Below are 22,470 nucleotides of genomic sequence, written 5' to 3' on the forward strand. Positions count from 1 at the left end.
GTACCCACCCTTTCCCTTGGCACTGACTTGCTACCCCTCCCTGTGCAGTGTTGAACCTACCCTGTAACCATACAGTGCTGTTCATGCCTTGCATTCCTACAGCATTACACTTGCTCCCATCATCTGCATCATATTGTATCCTGCATACATCCATCTCATCAAATAATGTATGTCAGTCTGTTTTTCTCAGTTATTAAACCATGTAAAGTAAGTGAACTGAAGATGCAGCAGATGCATGTTACGTACAGGGAGAAATGATGCTGGAGAGGAGACAACCCCAGCACTAATGAACTTCTAATGTTTGGGTTTTTTTTTTTTTTTTTTTTTGTCCCATAGATCTAACTGGCTTTACCCAGACAATGATCCCAAAGACTATATGATAATTGCTGGTGGCTGAGAGAGACAGAGAAGGCATTTTGGGGACTGTATTGAAGCAGAACAGGGGAGCAGGAGGGTGAAATCATCCTGCCTGCTCCTCCAGCAGTGGCAGCTCTGCAACCGGTGTGTGCAGTGCATTTTCAGCAGTAGCAAAATACTAGTTTGCAGGAAGCAGCCAGTTCAACAGCAGGACCTGAGGTACTCCAGAGACAAGAGAAGAAGCAGCACCAGCATGGATAAGGACAGCATGAGCCTAGCTGACCAGCAGTATGAATGTGTGGCTGAGATTGGTGAAGGAGCCTATGGGAAGGTATTCAAGGCCCGAGACTTGAAGCATGGAGGTCGTTTTGTAGCCTTGAAGCGCGTGCGGGTGCAGACAAGCGAGGAGGGAATGCCACTCTCCACCATCCGTGAGGTGGCAGTATTGAGGCACCTGGAGACCTTTGAGCACCCCAATGTGGTCAGGTGAGGCGCTGGAGTGGGACCCATGGTCAGCTGAGTTCTAGTTTTGGTACATGGTACAAGGGTGGATTGGACACCAAGTCGAGTATATGGATGGAATGAGCACTAAATTGATACATGGAGTGTGGTATGAGGTTTCGGCAGGCAAGCATGCTGCCTGCCTGATCTCACCTCATCTTTTTGCTCTGCCTCCCACGTACAGGCACCCATCTCCAGAGGCATAGGTGTGTGACATAAGTGTTTGAGTGAATGGGCAAGGAGCCATATATACCCTTTGATCTCCACAGGCACAAGAAGAGGGAATGAAAAGAGAGAACTCTCTTGTCTTGCATATCCACTCTGCCCAACACAGCTGATTTCTGGCAGACCTATTCATTATGAAAGTGGCAGTGGATAATGTAATGTTCCCACCAACTTTAGACAAGGAGTGGGAATTTGTAGGGTTCTAGTTCAGTGTGTTAAGCATAAGCAGGAGAAGTGACCACTTAGGACCGCATTTGTGGGGCCTTGTACCAACAGATACAGAAATACAATTTACAAGCCCTACTTCCAAAGTGTCAAGAAAAGTCACAATAAGGAAATCCTTGTACTAGTAATTCTGAATACCCAAACCTAAGTTTTTGAACAAAGGCTGCCTCTGTTATAAGCCTTTATATCTTTACATATTCAACTTTGTGCTTATATAATGTATAGGTCAGTTTTAAGTGGCTTATTAATCCTTGCAGGTTGTGCCCAGGGATGCTGGAAAACTTGAAGAAACTTAGAGGGAATTTTGCTAGGAATGTTTGTGAAGCATTGTAGGAACTGTCCTCTACTGTGTAATTGATTTACTAGTAAATGGTTATACATTTTAAACTTATTGCTGATTTCGGTTTGCCCTGCAATCACGCAGAGAGTTTTGGAAAATTCTTTTGAGCTATTTCTTTCAAATATGTAGAATTCTTTGTTCATCATTAATCTTACTTTATGAATTTTAACAAATGGACAGTTTTATAGCAGGTGTACCTGTACATGACAATGTAAAACTTCACTGATCTGCAGTTTAGGTGAGCATGTAACATTAACAAAAGCACCTCCAATATTTGTGCATCAGTTCAAATAATGCAACATTAGACAGCAAAATGAAGACAGTTCGTACTTTTGTGACACCAAATCTCTTATAGGCCTGGGAAGCTAAAGTACAAGTTGAAGTACATGCTGTGAGCCATGTGCCTATTTTAGGGTCTGGAGTTGAGGTTCTGTGTTGGAGCTGCAACAGGAGAAGGGAGATTGGGAGTAATTTTTAAAATGCAAAGGTAAATGGATAGAGAAACTCTCATTCTCTTTCTTTTCCAGACATTGTGGCAGTAGAGTCTTATTACTCCAAGGACTGGGTAGGCAAAGGTTTTACGTTCTATAAATAGCTTAGAAAACAATGTCTTTTTTTTAAAGTGGGAGGAGTGCTTTACCTTATTGTGTGTCTTTTAGATCTCAACTGGACTCCAAGGAGAGACCTCATTGAGGTTAGTGGTGTGGTGTAGACTGGAGTTCACAACTTTGCTGTTTCTGTTGTTTGGATAGAGACAGTTTTTTGATGGCCATCTAGTAATACAGAGGACTAGAAACTTAGTCTAAAATTTTCAGATGTGGGTGTTTAAGGTTGGGCAGCATATTCATATTTAGGCACTGAAACAAGTGGCTTGATTTAGAGGTGCTGTCTGAGCGGACGCTGTTTCTGTTGACACTAGAAGGAGTTGGGGTGGTCAGAACTTCTGAAATTCAAGCCACTTATTTTGGTGCCTAAGTACGGATTTAGTTGCCTAGTTTTAGACACTCCCCATTTGAAACTTTTGACCTTTATTTGTTTAAATGAAAGCCTAGATTGTGTAGAAAAAACTAAAATCCTGGAAATACTTAAATATAAGATATACCTGTGGCATTTTTGTCCCTACTGGGATCACTCCATATACAGTGATCCAGTAAGAGGCTCTGTTCTTGAATCCTCCAATTTTCATGAACACTTTAAATTCAGCAAAATCACAAAGAACAAAATGTCTGAAAAGAGCATGCAAATACAGACATGTTTTGCTCAGATTAAAATGCAGAGCAGCCTCTATTTGGTATTTTACAGGTATATCACAAGTTAAAATATTTATTATAAGATCAAATGAATAATTCATTATCTCCAAGCAACAAGTACTTAACCACGGACTTTTGAATATTTAGTTTTAATAGAAATTTATCTGGAAGAATGTTCCAGGACTTAATTATGTTTTCTTGAAGCCTGCAGTGCTTGCCACAGTCAGCATTTCAGATGCGACAGGTTGGGTCATTATGTACCAGTGAGTCTGGCACCTCTGCAGTGCACCTTCTTTCCATCTGTGAGAGTAGAAAATAAAAAGCAAGTTCAAGCAGTAGCTCTTCTGGGATGGGAGAAATTCGATTTAAAAGCATACCTCTCTTGTTTTCGTTGGTAACTTTTGAGTAGGTGAAGTTTTAAGTATCATTTTGGAGTGTTTTAAATATTTTTTTTTTAATGAAGACTGACTTGTTTGTATAGGAAGGAGCAAAGATTTAAATGTTTTGATTCCTTTACCAAGCACAGTAGAGGATCTTATAATTTCTTGAGATTAAAGGATTACTTTTTTTTATTATGTAAATATACCCGGAAAAAGAAATGCTGTATATGAAGATCTGTAGTTTCACTCCATTGACCTATCTGCACACAGTTATTAAATGTATTTTGTTCATTACAAATGTTTATTATGTGAGTAACCAGTCTAGAAATTGCAGCCTTGTCAGTATTAGTGAATTAAGGTAGTGAAAAATGCAGCATTTTAACACTAAGATAAAAGATGCATCATTATCAGATAACTAGAATAAAAATTAAAATAGCATTTAAAATGAAGTATTGTTGTGAAGGGGAAAGTTCTCTTTTTCAAAATACTGCAAGCAGTCTGTCTGAAACTTATAAGTGACAAATGCAAGTAGAAACTGGGTCTCTGAGTAATGAGATGTGCGAGCCATGAGTTGTTCAATACAAACTCATGATGGCATTATGAGTCAAAATGTAGACAAACTTCAAATAGTTGAGCAACACATGATCAGTGCACCTGAACAAATTTGCTTCAGTCTGCTTGCTCCAGACAATATATATCAACACACCCACAAATGATACAACCTTCAGTAACAGCAGAAGTTGCCTCTTCCTCTTCAAAACACCACAGGCCCAATGGAACTGATGTGGTTCTCTTGTGCAGGAATAGCAGGATTTGGGTAGCCCACACAGGGTCATGGACCCCAGCACTGCAAGGGATTTTCCTATATGTCCCCATGCAGTGGTGTTTAGGAGGATGAAAAATGATTGGGCCTTGGGATGGCCAGATGCTGGGGGCATAGACCTGTTGCTACGTGTATTGAGCAGTCACTGATCTCTGTGGAGCTGGACTGCAGAAGTGACGAGAGCTACTGCAGACTCAGGATTATCATAGTGGGTTTGGATTTCTTCCCGCAGCCCTCAAGAAACAGTTTGTGCCCAAGCTGACTATTACTCTGCATTGGGATGGCAAAGGATTTAACCTGTTAGGCAGAAATTTCACAATGGGCTTCACTTTTAAAATAACCATTAATAACATTAAAAAAATATTTTTCAAACCATGCTATTTTTTGCTAATTGAGTTTCAGTTCACGTTGTTTCTGTCCTAGCCTATCTTCTCCATATTTCTACAGTGCTGAATTTGTGACATCACGATTCACAGTCTGTTGCTGTAGAAGCAATTTCATTATGACTTCACTGCAGAATTAAGCAGAAAGAGGAGCTAGGCTGAAAACAAGAAAGAGTTTATAATAGTTAAAAGGGGTGATACTGCAGTTCTTGGTCACCCAAAACTCCCATTGACTTTGAAGGATTGAGCCTAGATAACTTAAAACTGTAGAAACTGGTATTTAGAAAGGCTAAGTACTGTAAAAGGATTGTTTGCTTGTGTAGAAAATGTTCTCGCTTTCACATTTGCTCTGGTATGAAAGTTCCTCTGAGTCAAGACATTTTATTCTATTTTATTAAAGCTAAAGAAAGATCTGCATGAGCAAATTTTGTCATGCATTGCTTTAAAATATTTTGTGTATTATGACAATTCAGATGTAATTGGTAGTATGATTCAGTTGCTCATCTAGCCCACTGTTCAGATAGGAAGATGAAATGCTTCATTAAAAGTTATTGTATACAGTAGTTAAATCTGGCACAAATTAGTCCAGCACTTATGTAACTTACTGCTGTTCTATTTTGGGGGAAAATGAAGTATATGTAGACAAAGGACAAACTTTGCCAGGAATGAATGACATATTAGATTCAGGAAATTCCTGTGTGTAAAACTGGGAGTATTCCTTGCTGTAATAGATTTGTAAAAAATCTTCTTATGATCACACTGCTAAATTCAGCTCTACATTGTGTTCATTTTATATCTTTCCTGCTATTAATCAGATGATTAGTTTCAGTTAAAAGTTAATCAGGCTTCATACTGGAAATATGCATTTAAAGAATGTGCTACAAAAGAGGGAAACTCCGATTCCAAATGTTTTCAAGACAAATATATTTAACAGTTTTAGCAGTGTTCAGAATGTTCAAAGTCCTTAAGCAAACAGAACAAACTCACAAAGCCCTATATTTTTGTTTCTTGGCACTTAACTTTCCCAGAACTCTGGCTCTTTTTAGTATTGTTGGGAGTTAACGGGTCTTAAAAGCTCCAGATAGACAAATCCTTATTAGAATTTGGTGATCTGAAATGTGCTCCTGCTGTTAAAAGAATTGTCAAAATTCTGGCACCTTTAGCTTGTATTTACTGAATGCCTCAATTGCCAGACTAACAAGGGCACTCAGCACACAAATACTGAAAATCTCATTTCTGTCTTTTGTTAGTTTCCAAGACATGTAGCCCAGATAATTGACTCCAGCTCTTACATGATGGTTTAGCCAGTTGGAGGCATTACATTATTCAATGATCTCCCTGCAACATGGATCCAGTCTATAGGAAACCAAATAAGTATAATTCTTTTACTCTATTTGCACAATTTGGCAATGATTAGGGGTCTTTTAATATTGTCCCAAAGGATATAAAATATTGGAAGACAATATTAGGAACTTTGCAAGATATGCTCTATAGAAAAAGGCCAATGTTTGCTTCACTCCCTGTAGACTAGCTCAACATTTCAGAGGTGTTTAATAGTCTGATGCTTCCTGTGGCATTATATTGTGATAGGACTACATAAAAATAGAGGATAGAGCCTAACAATAAAAATATAACTGAGTTTTTAGTGTTGAATACCCCTGTTTAGCGTGGTTATTGGCAGCATTCAGAACATGTTGTTGCAGAATTTTGATAATTACCTTTGCAGGGTGATTAACATTTTGTTTTTCATCATTTTAATTAAAAAACATGAAAGCATGTACAAGTGGGAGGGGAATTTTAAAACACAGAAGCTAATATTCTGTTTTTACTTCCAGTTTGTGGGGATGTTAACATTGTCTGGTAATTTTTAAAGGACAGTCTACTGAAGCCATTCAGAAGTTCCATCCTTTAAAGTGTAACCGTTCTATTTTAGGGGGTGGTAGTCTCCAGTGAATTCTATTTCCTTCCTTCCTTGCTTTTACTGCCAAACTAATGTTATAACTTTTAGTGTGTAGCATCACTCCTACAGGTCAACATCGTGCAATCAATTTATTTTTTATAGAACTCTTTATGTGATGTATGACAAGCCATTAAAGAGAGAGAAATTAGTACATTTATATTGTCGGAATCTGAGATTCTCAGAAGGCAGAAAGGGTAAGCTAATGTGCAAAGATGGAGGAAAGCAAAAGAAAAGGAAACTGAAATTTAAGAGCAGACATGGTAAAACTAAAAGGTAATTATCACTGCACATTAGTTTCAATTAGAGACGAATGGGAATATGAAATAATGGGAGGGAAGGGAAAGATGAGTGGGATTCAGAGTCAAACTAATGCAAACAAGATGGTCCTTATGCAAGATTTGAAAAGAGGAAGTGGCTTGAAGGAAAGGAGAAAGTCCCAGATTTATAGGGCAAAGTGAAAAGAGCGACCCTCCCCAACTCTGGAAAGTTATGTGGAGATGGAGAACAGAGAACGAGAGTGGAGAAAGGGAGAGTAACCAAATGGGAGAATCAATGGCTGTAATATTAGAGGACAAATGAGAGTTTGGAAGATAATGAGAACAATTTTGAATTGGATCTGCAGATGGCTAGGATTTGGAGAAGCCTGTAAAGGTGACTGAGGACAGGATATATGGCCCCAATTCCTGAAATAAGAGAAAAACCTGGTGCAATCAGTTTGAAACCCCTGTAGTTCAGATAATAGGCACTTAGGGAGTTCACGAATGACCATCTATTCTACCTGTGTGTGTAGAGTGTTTACTAATAGACTAAGTAAGTGATGATGAAGCTTGAATAAGTATCCATGAGAAACGGGGGCAAAATAAGGAAAAGGAGATTGAAGATGTAGTTCAAGGCTTGGAAAATCCACTTGCATGGGGTGAGTACAAGCTTTCTTGAGTGAGTGAGTGTTAACATCTTTTTAGTGAAAGTTTCCATGGAGAATGGTATAGTGTGGTAGAAATACCCCTCACACTGGAAAACTTTAGATCATGAGCTCTTCACGTGGTGAGAACGCGAACGTTTGTTGATTAACTGACACTAATGTATGTGCCATAAAAATACCATTAGTCATGTCCCATCCATATTGTTAAGTTGTGTTAATTTGCTCACTTTTACATTCTATACTTAGGAAAGTAAAGGTAACAAAATATTCCTCAAAATTATTTTTTTAAATCAAAGTTATTATTTATGTAAGGCCCAATTATATCATCTCTACTCATGATGAGCAATCCCGTTGAATTCAGTGAGATGATGTGCGTCATCAGGGTGATGCTACTGGAATCATTGAGCTTAAACGTGTACTACGTGTTTTATAGACCTAGAAGAAGATGACAGGTTTCTGCCCCAAAAAGCAACCATGTAGTTATGTCCAGGAGATGACTTTAGTTACCAAAATGAAGGTTTGTCCAAATTATACCAATTCACTAGTGTCAGTGGAGTTGCACCTACAATAAATTGTGCCTATCGTGTCTTGAAAATAGTTCAGAGCAACCCTTGTATGAATGCTGTTATTCTTTACGTCACACTAGTTTAACACAAACAAGTAACTGGTTTGTTCTTAGTGAAGCAAACTGAAAGCTAAACCCACCATGAATTCATCTTTGCAGGAATTTCCAATGTTTAATGATTTAACTGACAAATTCTACATACAGATGAATCATTACAAGTTTAATTGAAGCTTGTTCTAAAAGTCCAAATTCAATATTACTCAGTGCAGAACGGTAAGTATTTTGACAGAGACAGGAAGTGAGAAACAGGTCTATGTATTTTTTTTCTTAATTTGCTGTGAAGTTTTAATATATCTAGATGACACTCTGGTCACTAGGATAAATGACTCAAGGTATCTATTGCTATTTAACACTTCTAGGGAATTCCCCCTCTTCCCCAAAATTAGCTAATTATATACTGGAAATTTCAATACATTGTTCACAGTTTAAGTCAGCATATTTCTAGGAGCTTTTTGTGAATGTAATTCTTAGCTGTGCTGATGCTTTTGTTTCTCTTCATCTTTGGAGCCAGCACTGTACTGTAAGGATAGAATTCTATTGCTATTTTTTTTTTCCACATTTGATGTGGTAGTTTGCATACAGCTGCAGAGTAGACAGTTACCTTTGAAAGGGACATTTGGCTGGTTTAGTTTGATTAGAGCAAACCACCTCAATCATTTCTAGACCAAGAGCGTTTTTATTTTAACTTGGCAGTAGGAGTTGGGAATGTACTGACTGTACTCAGATATGTGGGGGAGTGGTAAAGGGGATACACAACTGACAGCTGAAATGAAACAGCCTTAGTGGAATTTATTTACCCCAAAAAATCCACATAAAGCTGCTGTTCCACAGGTTTTAGGTCTCACTACAAAAAAGCATTTAAACTGAAGCCATTGATGATTACATTTGAACTTCCATCTTTAAGGCAAGGAATTTTAAAGAGTACTTGTGAAAGATGCTTCAAGAAATTGTTGGGAATACTGTAGCATGATAATAAGGTGTTTTAAAATCTAGTTTACCATAAGCTTTGAACAAAAGTTCAATGGAAAAATAAATTCAGAACATGAAAGATTTTTAATCTATTAATTATTAACAAACACTAAAAGCCATAGCACCAAAATTTTGAGTTAAAAATATAACTCTGTAAAAATAGTTTTTTTTTCTTAGAGAATACATACATTTTTTTGTGTCCCACCTCCCGCTCCTGCCACATGTTATGATTCAGTTTTGTCATGTCAGAGCTAAAATTATATCCCTTTTAGTAGCATTAGTATAAGATTCCATAATTCAATCATACTTCTATCCTGTCTCTCTCCCCTAATGTAAATGGCAACTGTATTTTATGCTGTCTACTGTAGCAGAGATAAATGACATTCTTAAAATTATACTAATACCTAATTTTTGTTTAAATTTTCCTCATTGATGACCAAATAATTCCCCCAGATCTACATTTGCAGAATTCTAGAATCTCAGTATGTGTTTCCTGAGAAAGTTTGGAGCCTACCCCTGCAAAACTAGTACTGGACAGCGTCCTCCAGAAAATGCAGAATTTTCTGCCTTCGTGCTCCCAAACTGAGGCTTATTTGTCCAAAATCAAAAGGTTTAGGTTAGTCCTATCTTGTGTCAGAAACAGGTGGATCTTGAGCCAACTGAATGAGCATAACTGGCAATATAGTACTTATCATAGAACATACCCTGAGATAGGTAGCTACTCTGGAGTCCATATATAAAATATATTCCCTAGGGCATAGTCCAGTCAAATTTTAAATGTCCCAAGTTATTGGGTTCCCTTTCCTTGAGCAACTATTCTACAAGATAATAGACATCACATCTGGAAGTTTTTTCTGATATTCCACCAACTTTTTCCCGTTTTTTAATTCCACTCCATTACTCCCACTTGTATCCCCATTTAAAATCATAAGTAATTATTCTCCCACCTTAGTGTTTACAATCATCAAGTATTTGAAAACTTATGTTATCCGGCCCACTTCTTAAGCTATACCTACTATGCTGTATTTTTAACATTTATGTAAATCCTTTCAGCCCACTAATCATTTGATGCTTTTTGCTGAACTTTCTAATTGGTTTATCTTTCTGGTAATGTGGTGCCCTGTATTGAATGCTGTGTTCCAGGTACAGTCACTCTAGAGTTCTATATGCCTCCTTACTCTGTGAAGGAATATTTCTGTATCTACAGTCTGGAATTGTGCTAGCCTTTTTGGTTGCCATATCACATTGTAAACTTATGTCTAATTTGTTGCTCACTATCATCTCTAGGTCTCTTTCAGCATTACTGATATCCAGTTTTCTCCCTGACATTGAATGTCATTGATTTCCATTTTTTCCCCCCATAGGCAGTAGATTGCATTTTTTCCAAATTGAATCTCACTTTGTTCTCTCATATTTATAAACATTCTAGTTTCTTTTATGTTTATCATCAGTGACAATATGCAACACCACAATTTACCATCATCTGCAAATGTGCTGCTTATTCAATCTTTCGGATTTGTAATAAAGGCACGACAGAACACCAGTCCCTTTCGTTTCTCACTAGAAACCTCCCATCAACTTGATACATTGCTGTTTATCATTACCCTTTACTTAACACCTACCAGAAAGTTTTCAATCCATCTGTCTTTGAACTAATTATGAGAGTTAGATTTTTGCAAGATCAACACTTTGTTAAACGCCAAGGTTGGGATTTTCAAAGGGGCCCAAAGGAGTTGAGTTGAGCGCCTAACTCTCTTCAGCCCCTTTGAAAATTCCAGCCAAAATATATAACGTCCACCATGTTCCCTTTATCCACTAACCTTGTAATTTAATTTTAAACAACAAGCCAGGTTATCTGGCAATGCTTATTCCCATGCTGCTTATTGTTCATGTTCCTATATCATCTAGAAGTCTTTCTCTCTCACTCACTGTTTTTGTTCTAATAGGTTGGACTAAAACATCTATTAGGGATGTCAATAATACAAAAAGAACTCTCTATCGAGTAGTAAGAGAGAGAGCCAGAAATTACAGGAACTGGAGGAGGGACAAGTTGATATCATAGAAGCACATTTGGGGAAAGTAACAGGGAGATGGACAATAAAACATTTGACCCAAAATAAAAACTATACGTGTCTGTACACAATGCAAAAAGCTTAAAGCCAAAATAAATTGTTAGAATGCCTAACGAGGACATCTTCATGAGCCATTTCTGAAATGCAGTGGAATAACAAAAATAAATAAACTTTACAGGAGGTGGAGCAGAAGCAATGTAACTTAAAATTCCAAAGAATTTAGTGAGATAAAATTGTGAGTGGAAAAGACAGTGCTGCAAAATCTGTATAAATAAAAATCCCAAGTCATAAAAATACAAATATACTCATTTGGTTGTTCTACCAGTCCCAGATCAGGAAAAGGATCTCAAGTGTGCAATGTTAGAGACTGAAGAGGCATCTGAGTCTAATAAAACAGTAAACATGGATGACATCAACTACCCACATATAAACTGGGCAAATAAAAGATAAGGTTTAAAGAAAAAAGTTCTTGACACATTAAATGGTTGTTCCTTGGAGCAGCAAATTCTAGTGTACAGAAGAAGAGAGGATATTCTCTACATAGTCCTTCGTAACTCACATGAGTTGGTTTAAGAAATATTGAACCATTAAGTAACAGTGGTCACAATATAATTAAATTCAGTATCTTTGGAGAAGGGGACTGTACCAAAAAACTAGTGCAGTGATGCTAAACTTTAGAAAGGAGGGGTTTAAGAAAAATGAGAGAGCTACTCAAAAAGGCCCTAAAGTTAAAATTAGGGAATTAAAATGCTTAGAGTTATTATGGCAGCTACTTAAGTGTTTAATAACATAGTCACAGAAGGCATGTGTATCCTTAAATAAAAAATGAAACAGGAAGACCATGCAAAAACTATGTGGTTAAATTGCACGGTTCAAGAGGTTATTCAAGCCAAATGGGCATCCTTTGAGAAATAGAAATGTAGCCCAAATGAGGCCCACAGGCAGGAGCATTAGCTATGGCAAGTAAAATGTCAGATGGAAATTAGGATGGCTAGTAGGGAATTTGAAGAGCACATAGACAAAGATATGAAACAAATAACAAAAATTCTTTAAGTATATGAGAAGCAGGAACCCTGAGGGAATCAGTGGGCATGCTGGACCACCAGAAAGTAAAGGAAGCAATCAAGGAGAAAAAGGATATTACAGAGGACCCTATTTCCTTGCATCAGCTTTCACAGAAGTTGCTGGATGATACCTACTCTATAGGGGGCAGGGATAGCTCAGTGGTTTCAGCATTGGCCTGCTAAACCCAGGGTTGTGAGTTCAGTCCTTGAGGGGGGTCTCTTAGGGATCTGGAGCAAAATCAGTACTTGGTCCTGCTACTGAATGCAGGGGGCTGGACTTGATGACCTTTCAAGGTCCCTTCCAGTTCTAGGAGATAGGATATCTCCATTAATTTTTCCTGCTTTGAGCAGGGGGTTGGACTAGATGACCTCCTGAGGTCCCTTCCAACCCTGATATTATATGATTCTATTCAGGTAGTAAAAATGAGGTAATGGCAGAGGAGTAGATGAGTCCATATGAGTCCTAATTCATGCACTGTGTCTAGTTTGTTCTTGGCATAAAAAGGGCAGAAGGGGAGGCTATTGATGGGTCTCCTTGCTCCTACTTCTAGACCCCAGACTTCAGCATACAGCAGTCATTTTCATAGAAACATAGAAATGTAGTGCTGGAATGGACCTGGAGAGGTCATCTAGTTCACATTGAGGCAGGCCCAAGTATACTAGATTATTCCTGATACGTGTTTGTCTAACCAGTTTTTAAAAATATCCAATGATGGGGATTTTACAACCTTACTTGGATAACTTGCATCTAGGAGTTTTAAAAGAGGTGGCTGAGGACTGAATTAGACCATTAATGTTGCTTTTTAGTAAGTCTCTGAACAATGGGGAAGTTCCAAAAGATTGGAAGAAACTAATGTTGTGCCAATATTTAAAAAGGGTAAATGGGATGACCCTGTTTAATTATAGGCCTGTCAGCCTGACATTGATCCTGGGCATGATAATGGCACAGCTGACGTGGGACTTGATTAATAAGGAATTAAAGAAGGGTAATATAATTAATGCCAATCAACATGGGTTTATGGAAAATAGATCCTACTAAACTAACTTTTCTTTTTTTGATAAGATTACAAGTTTGGTTGAGAGAATTAAATAGTATTGATACTATACTTAAACTTCTGTAAGGCATCTGACTTGGTACTGTACAACACTTGGATTAAAAAACTAGAAAGATATAAAATTAATATGGTTCACATTAAGTGGATTAAAATGTGGCTAACTGATAGGTCTCAAAATTTAATTGTAAATGGGAAATCATCACTGAGCAGGTTTGTTTCTAGTTGAGCCTCACAGGGATCTATTCTTAGTCCAACACTGTTTAACATTCCTATCAATGACTGTGTGATTTTTGTGGCCCAAAGGGCTAATTTAATCTTTGGATGCATAAACAGGGGGATCTCAGGTAAGAATAGAAAGGTTATTTTACCTCTGTATTGGGCACTGGTGCAACCATTGCTGGAATACTGTGTCCAATCCTGGTGCCCACAATTCAAGAAGGATGTAGATAAATTAGAGTGTTCAGAGAAGAGCAATGAGAACAATTAATGGATTAGAAAACATGTCTTATTGTGATAAATTCAAAGAACTCAATCTATTTAGCTTAACAGAGAGAAAGTTAAGGGGTGACTTGATCACAGTCTGTAAGTATGTACATAGAGAACAAATATTTGATAATGGGCTCTTCAATCTAACAGAGAAAAGTATAACACAATTCAGTGGCTGGAAGCTCAAGCTAGACAAATTCAAACTGGAAATAAGGCATACATTTTTAACAGCAAAGGTAATTAACCATTGGAACAGCTTAGCAAGGGTTGTGATGGATTCTCCACCAGCAATTTTTAAATCAAGATTGGCTGTTTTTCTAAAAGATATGCTCCAGGAATTGTTTTAGGAAAGTTCTGTGGCCGTGTCACATAGGAGGATAGACAAAACGATCACAATGGTCCCTACTGACCTTGGAATCTATCAATCCCTTGGAAGCCTATTCCAATGCTTAACTATGCTTATAGTTAGAAAGCTTTTCCTAATATCTAACCTAACTCTCCCTTGCTGCAGAGTAAGCTGATTACTACTTGTCCTATCTTTGGTGGACCTGGAGAACATTTGACCACCATCCTCTTTATAACAGTCCTTAACATACGTGAAGACTGTTATCAGGTCTCCCCTCAATCTTCTCTCAAGACTAAACATGCCCAGTTTTTTTAAACCTTACTCATCTTTCTTAAAGAGTGGCACCCAGAACTGGACATAGTCCTCCAACTTTGAAGCTCACCAGTGCCAAGTAAAGTGGGAGAATTGCCTCCCATATCTTACATACAACATCTTGTTAATATACCCCAGAATAACATTAGCCTTTTTTGCAACTGCATCACATTGTTGACTCTCATTTAATTTGTGATCCACTGTAACCTCCAGATCCTTTCAGCAATACTACTGGCTAGCCAGTTATTCCCCTTTTTTATTTGTGTATTGGTTTTTTCCCTTCCTAAATATAGTACTTTGCAGTTAGTTCCCTATTGAATTTCATCTTGATTTCAGACTAATTCTCTAATTTGGCAAGGTCATTTTGATTTCTAATCCTGTCCTCTGACATGCTAGCAACCCCTCCCAGCTTGTTGTCATCTGACTGCAGATTTTATAAGCATACTCTCCACTCTCAAGTCATTAATGAAAATATTGAGTAGTACTGGACCCAGGACCCTGTGGCATCCCACTGTATTCGCCCTCCCAGTGTGACAGCAAACCATTGATTATTATAGTCTTTCATCTAGAACAGTGGCTCTCAACTTTCCCAGACTATGTATCTCTTTCAGGAGTCTGATTTGTCTTGTATACCTCCAAGTTTCATTTTACTTTCTTACAAAATCAGACATAAAAATACAAGTGTCACAGTACACCATTACTGAAAAATTGCTTACTTTCTCATTTTTACTATATACAGTAATTATAAAATAAATCAATTGGAATATAAAGATTGTACTTTACATTTCAGTGTGTAGTATATAGAGCAGTATAAACAAGCCATTATCTGTATGAAATGTTAGTTTGTACTGACCTAGCTAGTGCTTTTTATGTAGCTTGTTGTAAAATTAGGGAAATATCTAAATGAGAGTTAATGTACCCCCTGAAGACCTCTGCATACCCCTAGGGGGTTCGCATAGCCCTGGTTGAGAACCACTGATCTGGAAGACCACATTTCCCTAGTTTGCTTATGAAAATGTCATGCGGGACTGAGTCAAAAGCCTTACTAAAATCAAGATATATCATGTTTACATCTTCCCCCTATACCAGTAATTCTATCAAAGAAGGAAATTAGGTTGGCTTGGCATGGTTTGTTCTTGGCAAATCCATGTTGGTTATTATTTATTACCCTATTATCCTCTAAGTGCTTACAATTTGACTGTTTAATAATTTGTTCCAGTACCTTTCCAGCCATCAAAGTTAGGCTGAGTGGTCTGTAATTCCCTAGGTACTCTTTGTTCCCCTCTCAACTTCACCTTTCCTTCATGAGTTCTCAACGATAATTAACTTTTTTAGAGAAGATTGAAGCAAAGTAGGCATTAAACATCTCAGCTTTCTTGATGTCACCCATTATTGGCTCTCCTTTCCTGCTAAGTAGTAGACCTACATTTTCCTTGATCTTTCTCTTGCTCCTAGTGGATTTATAGAACCTCTTCTTGTTACCTTTTATATCCCTGCTAGGTGTAACTCATTTTGTGCCTTAGCATTTCTGATTTTCTCCCTACATGCTTAGCAATTTGTCCTTACTTCTACCTTCCTTAGGATTCCTTTTTGATTTTTTGGGTCATTAAAAAGCTTCTGATGGAGCTGTATTGGCCTCAGACTCTTCTTCCTATCTTTCCTTTGCATTGGGACAATTTGCTGTTGTGCTTTTAATATTATTTCTTTGAGAAACCAGCTCTCCTGAACTCCTTTTTTCCCTTAGGGGACGCTGGGACCTTTTTGCTTCCCATGGGACCTTGCCTACCAGATTTCTGAGTGTGTTAAGGTCTTGCTTTTTTTGAAGTCCATAGTTCTTATTCTGCTGCTCTCCACCTAAATTCAAGAACTTATTGGCTACTTTGTGTTTTGATGTATTACTTTTCCAACAGATGATAGTCAAAATCTGTCGCTCTTGTCCAGATGGAAGAGTAGCTATAGATGCACATCTGAGCCAGAAACTGGTTGCAGGATGGAGATTAGGGCTGCCACCTCTTTAGAGAGTGTCTTAATCTTCCACAAAGGTAGCTCCCCTTTGCCACTCATCCCCTGCTTCCCTCTCTTCCCCTGCCCTGCACCACCAGCCCTAGTCTGGTACAAGTTTAGTCCTTAAGAATGCAACTCTGCATACGTCATGTTATTCTCATTAGAGCTAATATGCCTTCAAAATTGGCCCCACAGACCTTTATACAAAATTACTTCATTATTCAATTGAATAGTCTATTCCTGGTCTCCAACTTGCATCCTCTGTTGAGTTAGTGAATATGTGGATGTTTAGAAAGAAATGATAATGTCTTCATATTTGTTCAAGACGCAAGTTCTCATTTCAGACCAAGTACATGCCTATTGTGAATTTATAAAACCAGGCTATGCTTGAGATAAAAGCATGCCAAAAAAATCTGAAATCCCTCAAAGATAACTCACAAAATGGCTGAATAGACCTTTATAAAACTTCAGGGGGGAAAAAAGTCACCTCTGAGTTAAATTGGAATGGCTACAACAAAACGGACAAAATGCTATCGCCAGTAGCATGATATATAATATATAAAGAACACAAATTTAAATTGTACATCTTAGAATACATCTTACTATTTTATAGTACTCATCACACAAAAGTACTACAAACTTGTAACTGTCTGTGCAGCTCTCTTATACTTACAGTGCAAACAGACATAACCATGTACACTACTGATCTCAGGCACATTTTCAAAAGCTCCAAACTCCCATTTTGAAAAGTGACCTAGGGCCCAGATCCTCAAAGGTATTGAGGTGCCTAACTGCCACTGAAATGAATGGGATCAGGCACCTAAAAACCTTTAGGGATCTGGGCCTTAGGACCCTAAGTCCCAATGACTTTCATTTAGACTTAGGCTCTTAATGCCTAAGTCACTTTTCAATATGCAATTTAGGCTCCTAAGTCACTTAGTGGTACCCTACCTGTTTTATCTGTTGTTAATGCATTTCTAACGTAGTACCTAAGCACCATACACATAGGTATTTAGTGTAGCATGTATGGCCATTTGATGTCATCACTCCGACTCTGATTCTAGAATTTTATTTCTTTCATTTTCTTTTTAACTCTTGCCATCCTCATTGGATGCTGGCCACATGCATGAAAAAAAATTAGTGGTCTTAGCCCAGTTCAGTTGATAAATGTCCACATTACAAAAAATACCACCACAAATGGCACTAACTGACCCCCTTATTGACTGTTTATCCTAGAGGCCAAGGATTGACTGAGCATAGAGGATGAATTCACTTGTCACTTTTAGAAGGGAAGGGAAGAGCCCTCCACATTAGGACCAATTTGAGGAAGTTTACAGCATCTTCCCATCCTGTATTTGTTGATAAAGGTTTTTGGTCTCTGGGGCTGACAATTAGCCCAGCATCCGTCTTGAGCATTAAAACTGACACAATGGTTTTTAAAGCTTTTATAATAATAATGAGAAAATACAAGCACTGAAAGGCTGAGGGTATGCCTAGATTGTAATCACTGAGTGTGATTGCAGTTCAAGCTGACATTCCCAAAATAACTTTAATCTAGCTAGTTTGGGTCACGAAACAGTGAAGCTGCAGTAGCGTGAGTTTTAGCACAGGCTAGCCCTGCAGGTAATTGCCCAGGGTTCCAGGGAGGCTTGTGCTTCTGCAGCTTCACTGCTCTGATACCCGAGTTAGCTAGATCAAAACTCACTCAGATATGTCAGCAATTGCAGTCTAGACGTACCCTCTGAAATATAGACAGGGTAGAAAGGGGAACAAATAAGACGAAAGAAAAGAAAAGGGTGAGAAAAGGATGGCATAAAACAACCAGGTGGTAGCACATGCAGCAGAAGAATTCTCTGTGGGAAGTTTGCTGTCAGAATGTCATATGATAAAATGTATACATAAATAATGTTGAGTATGTGATTATGTATATATTTCAGTGTATGACCGATAACATCATAAGGTATATTCATCTGGCATTTAAAAAGAACAAAGTAAATAGTTGGCTAACATTTGACCTGCATAAAAGGGCTTTAGATTCACTCCTCATTGTAAAATTCCTCTTGTTCAATTATTTTTGACATTATTATAAACAATAATAGAACTGGAAGGGACCTCGAGAGGTCATCTAGTCCAGGCCCCTGCACTCAAGTCAGGACTAAATATTATCTAGACCATCCCTGACAGGTGTTTGTCCAACCTGCTCTTAAAAACCCCAATGATGGAGATTCCACAACCTACCTAGGCAATTTATTCCAGTGCTTAACCACTCTGACAGGAAGTGTTGCAAAAAAAAGCTTCTTGTCCTATCCTCAGAGGTTAAGAAGAACAATTTTTCTTCCTCCTCCTTGTAACTATCTTTTATGTACTTGAAGACTGTTATCATGTCCCCTCTCAGTCTTCTCTTCTTCAGATTAAACAAACCCAATTTTTTTCAATCTTCCCTCATAGATCATGTTTTCTAGACCTTTTTTCATTTTTGTTGCTCTTCTCTGGACTTTCTCCAATTTGTCCACATCTTTCCTGAAATGTGGCGCCCAGAACTGGACACAATACTCCAGTTGAGGCCTAGGAGTAGAGCGGAAGAATTACTTCTTGTGTCTTGCTTACAATACTCCTGCTAATACATCCCAGAATGATGGGTTGTTGTTGGTTTTTTTTGCAACAGCGTTACACTGTTGACTCATATTTAGCTTGTGGTCCACTATGACCCCCAGATCCCTTTCCGTAGTATTCCTTCCTAGGCAGTCATGTCCCATTTTGTATGTGAGCAACTGATTGTTCCTTCCTAAGTGGAGTACTTTGCATTTGTCCTTATTGAATTTCATCTGGACAAATGGTCTGAAGTAAATCGGATCATTTTGAATTTTAATCCTATCCTCCAAAGCACTTGCACCTCGTCCCAGCTTGGTATCGTCTGCAAACTTTATAAGTGTACTCTCTATGCCATTATCTAAATCAGGGGTAGGCAACCTATGGCACACGTGCCAAAGGCGGCATGCAAGCTGATTTTCAGTGGCACTTGCACTGCCCAGGTCCTGGCCACCAGTCTGGGGGGCTCTTCATTTTAATTTAATTTTAAATGAAGTTTCTTAAAAATTTTAAAAACCTTATTTACTTTACATACAACAATAGTTTAGTTATATATTATAGACTTATAGAAAGAGACCTTCTAAAAATGTTAATGCACGTGAAATCTTAAATTAGAGTGAATAAATGAAGATTCGGCACACCACTTCTGAAAGGTTGCCGACCCCTGATCTAAATCATTGATGAAGATATTGAACAGAACCGGACCGAGAACCAATCCCTGCGGGACCCCACTCATTATGCCCTTCCAGCATGACTGTGAACCAATCTGGGTATGATTTTCCAACCAGTTATGCACCCAGCTTATAGTAGCTCCATCTAGGTTGTATTTCCCTAGTTTGTTTATGAGAAGATCACGTGAGACAGTATCAAAAGCCTTACTAAAGTCAAGATATACCACATCTACCGCTTCCCCCCCCATCCACAAGGCTTGTTACCCTGTCAAAGAAAGCTATCCGGTTGGTTTGACACAATTTGTTCTTGACAAATTCATGCTGACTGTCATTTATCACCTTATTCTCTTCTAGGTGTTTGCAAATTGATTTCTTAATTGTTTGCTCCATTATCTTTCTGGGTATAGAAGTTAAGCTGACTGGTCTGTAATTCCCCGGGTCGTCCTCATTTTCCTTTTTATAGATGGGCACTATATTTGCCCTTTTCCAGTTTTCTGGAATGTCTCCCATCTTCCATGACTTTTCAAAGATAATTGCTAATGGCTCAGATATCTCCTCAGTCAGCTCCTTGAGTATGCTAGGATGCATTTCATCAGGCCCTAGTGATTTGAAGACATCTAACTTGTACTGTGCCTATTATCTGGTTAGAAAAGAATTGTGTTTTGGTTTTGGGGTTTTTTTTTTTAAACATGAGCAGACAGTGAGTCAAAGCGTACAAAGCCTTAAAGTTGTAGTTAAACTGGTAGCCAATTTAGAAAATAAGGGCATAGCTCCCATATGGTAAGAGAGATGTAAAGAAGTATGCAGGGGGTGATGAGGGAGAATGACTGAGCACAGGGAAAGCAAGAGGTTCAGGAAGCAAGATCTGATTCTTTTTCAGAAGGAGTGTTGGGATCAGTAATTGGCCCCAGAGAAAAGACATGGAATTTAAAAATAGGGAGTCATTGGGTCAAAGAAGCTGATCTAGAAGACAGAGGTGACAGCATGGCAGAAGTGGCTGCCCATTGTAGACGGGGGGACAGAAAGAAGTCTGGCATTTGTGGAGCATAGGAAATGGGTTGGGAAATACAAAGAGATGTCAGAAGTAGGAAGTGTTGACATATCTTAAAGACTGGAATGGAGGCTTTGTACTAGTGTCTGTAGTAGACATAAAGCCAGTTGAAGTTTCTGAGAGGGTGTTCCCATTTCCAGATGGGGGTGAGCATTTGGGGGGAAATAAAGCATGTTTTGGATATTGTTATAAATTCATCCCAAACAGACTGTTTTAAGGCAGCATAAATCCTGAAAATTTATTGGCCAAATTTTCAGTCAAGTCTATACCCAGCGTTCACTTGCATCCATCCATCCATATGTGCAACTGCACTTTTTGTAAATGCAAACAACTATAAGTCACTTTAAACACTTGCAAACTCAAAAGTGTTAAATTTTACACCCATAATTTTATTTCACTTCTGCTCTTAAGCAGTTGTTTTTCAAAAGACTATGGAAAAAGAAAGTTAAGTATTGCAAGTAGTTAGATCCCAGGACTCCACACCTATACTCTGTTCACATCTTTGACACTGACTTGCTATATGACCTTGAGTAATTCACTTCACCTCTCTCTGCTTCTATTTATCTTACTGTAAAATGGTTCTAATGCCATAGCTAATGAACCTGGGTTTTTGTAAGATTTTGTTACTGTTTGTACAATGTTTTGAGAAATTTGAATGACATACATTTGCAAAATATCATGAAAATATACTTCTGCTGTTTTTTTGGATGCAATGGTACCCCCTGTACATTTTCAAAACAATGAACATATTCCAAACATATCCTGTGCATTAAAAAGTAAATTTAATCCCATGCTCTTAAAAGAAGCTCCTAAAGAAAGCAATTGCCTTTGCACCAAATGTAGTAAAACATAGCTAAATAAAATTTATAGTTAGCTCAAAAAGTTACTAGCTCTCCATTTTCATTGGAAAACCTGTAAATAATGTGTAATAGTTTCTTTTATGTATGTATGCAAGAGAGTGAAGGAAATACTTAAAAAGTAGTACAATCTAGAGAATGTGTCACAATGTGCGCTAATTTTGAAATGATGAAAACTGGATGGAAAAGGAAGAAACAAAGTTTATTAAACTACTAGCTATGGAAAAGAGGAATGAAACCACGTGAGAATATTACAGTAGGAGATATATATTTTTAGTTGTCTTCTGTCCATGCATGTGCTTTGAGATTCTTTAAAACAAAACAGCTCATTAGAGGAAAAACACATGAAGGCCAGAGAGCTTGCTTGACTATGTGTAAACAACTGTGAAGGGACAGAGTGGAATGCAAAATCTGGGTAGGGAAAAAACTTTTTTTTTAAATGGAAGCTTCACAGCATCTTAAGATACAGTGTCTAAAATTCTGACAAAAATTGTAAAGAATTTGCACTGCAAGAGAAATAAGGAGCCCTTTTCACCTATTGAATGCTTAAGGGTGATTTCCTCTGGACTGAATTTAATAAGTCAGACATGTTTCTAATGAAGTTTTATTAGTTCCATTTATTCCTTGTCTGTACAGCCTTTAGTATAAGGCCTAATCCTGCGAGTCCATCACAGGTGGCACTCCTGTTGAAATAAATGATTATTCTGGGCCTCATCCAGAGCCTGCTGACTTTGATGAAAGAGACTTCCATTAACTTCATTGATCTTTGGATCAGGCCCTTAATGCATGGAGCATTTGCAGGATTGATCCTGTTATTTGGGAATTGGCAACAGGGTGAGGAGTGGTTGCAGTATCTGTTGCATTCTTGGTCTGTCTGTCTCTTTCCCCATGTCCTCATGAGGGGAAAAGTAATGAAATGCACTAGGCACTTTGCTGTGGCTGTTGACTTTCCATGGAAAGTGTTCAGATAGTACAGAGGTGTGTGGCAGCACAAAGACTCTAT

At 38.0% G+C, this 22,470-nt stretch overlaps 1 protein-coding gene across 1 annotated transcript in view; it reads left to right on the plus strand.

Annotated features, from left to right (window-relative positions):
- The first annotated feature begins 610 nt into the window (after positions 1 to 610).
- Positions 611 to 22,470, plus strand: part of CDK6 (cyclin dependent kinase 6) — a 173,827-nt gene continuing 151,967 nt past the window's right edge. Inside the window, exon 1 of the mRNA XM_065398990.1 lies at positions 611 to 843. Coding sequence (XP_065255062.1) covers positions 611 to 843 — 233 coding nt within the window. The remainder of the gene's footprint in view (positions 844 to 22,470) is intronic.

The sequence above is a fragment of the Emys orbicularis genome, chromosome 2, assembly GCF_028017835.1.
Source record: "Emys orbicularis isolate rEmyOrb1 chromosome 2, rEmyOrb1.hap1, whole genome shotgun sequence".
Classification (NCBI taxonomy): domain Eukaryota; kingdom Metazoa; phylum Chordata; order Testudines; family Emydidae; genus Emys; species Emys orbicularis.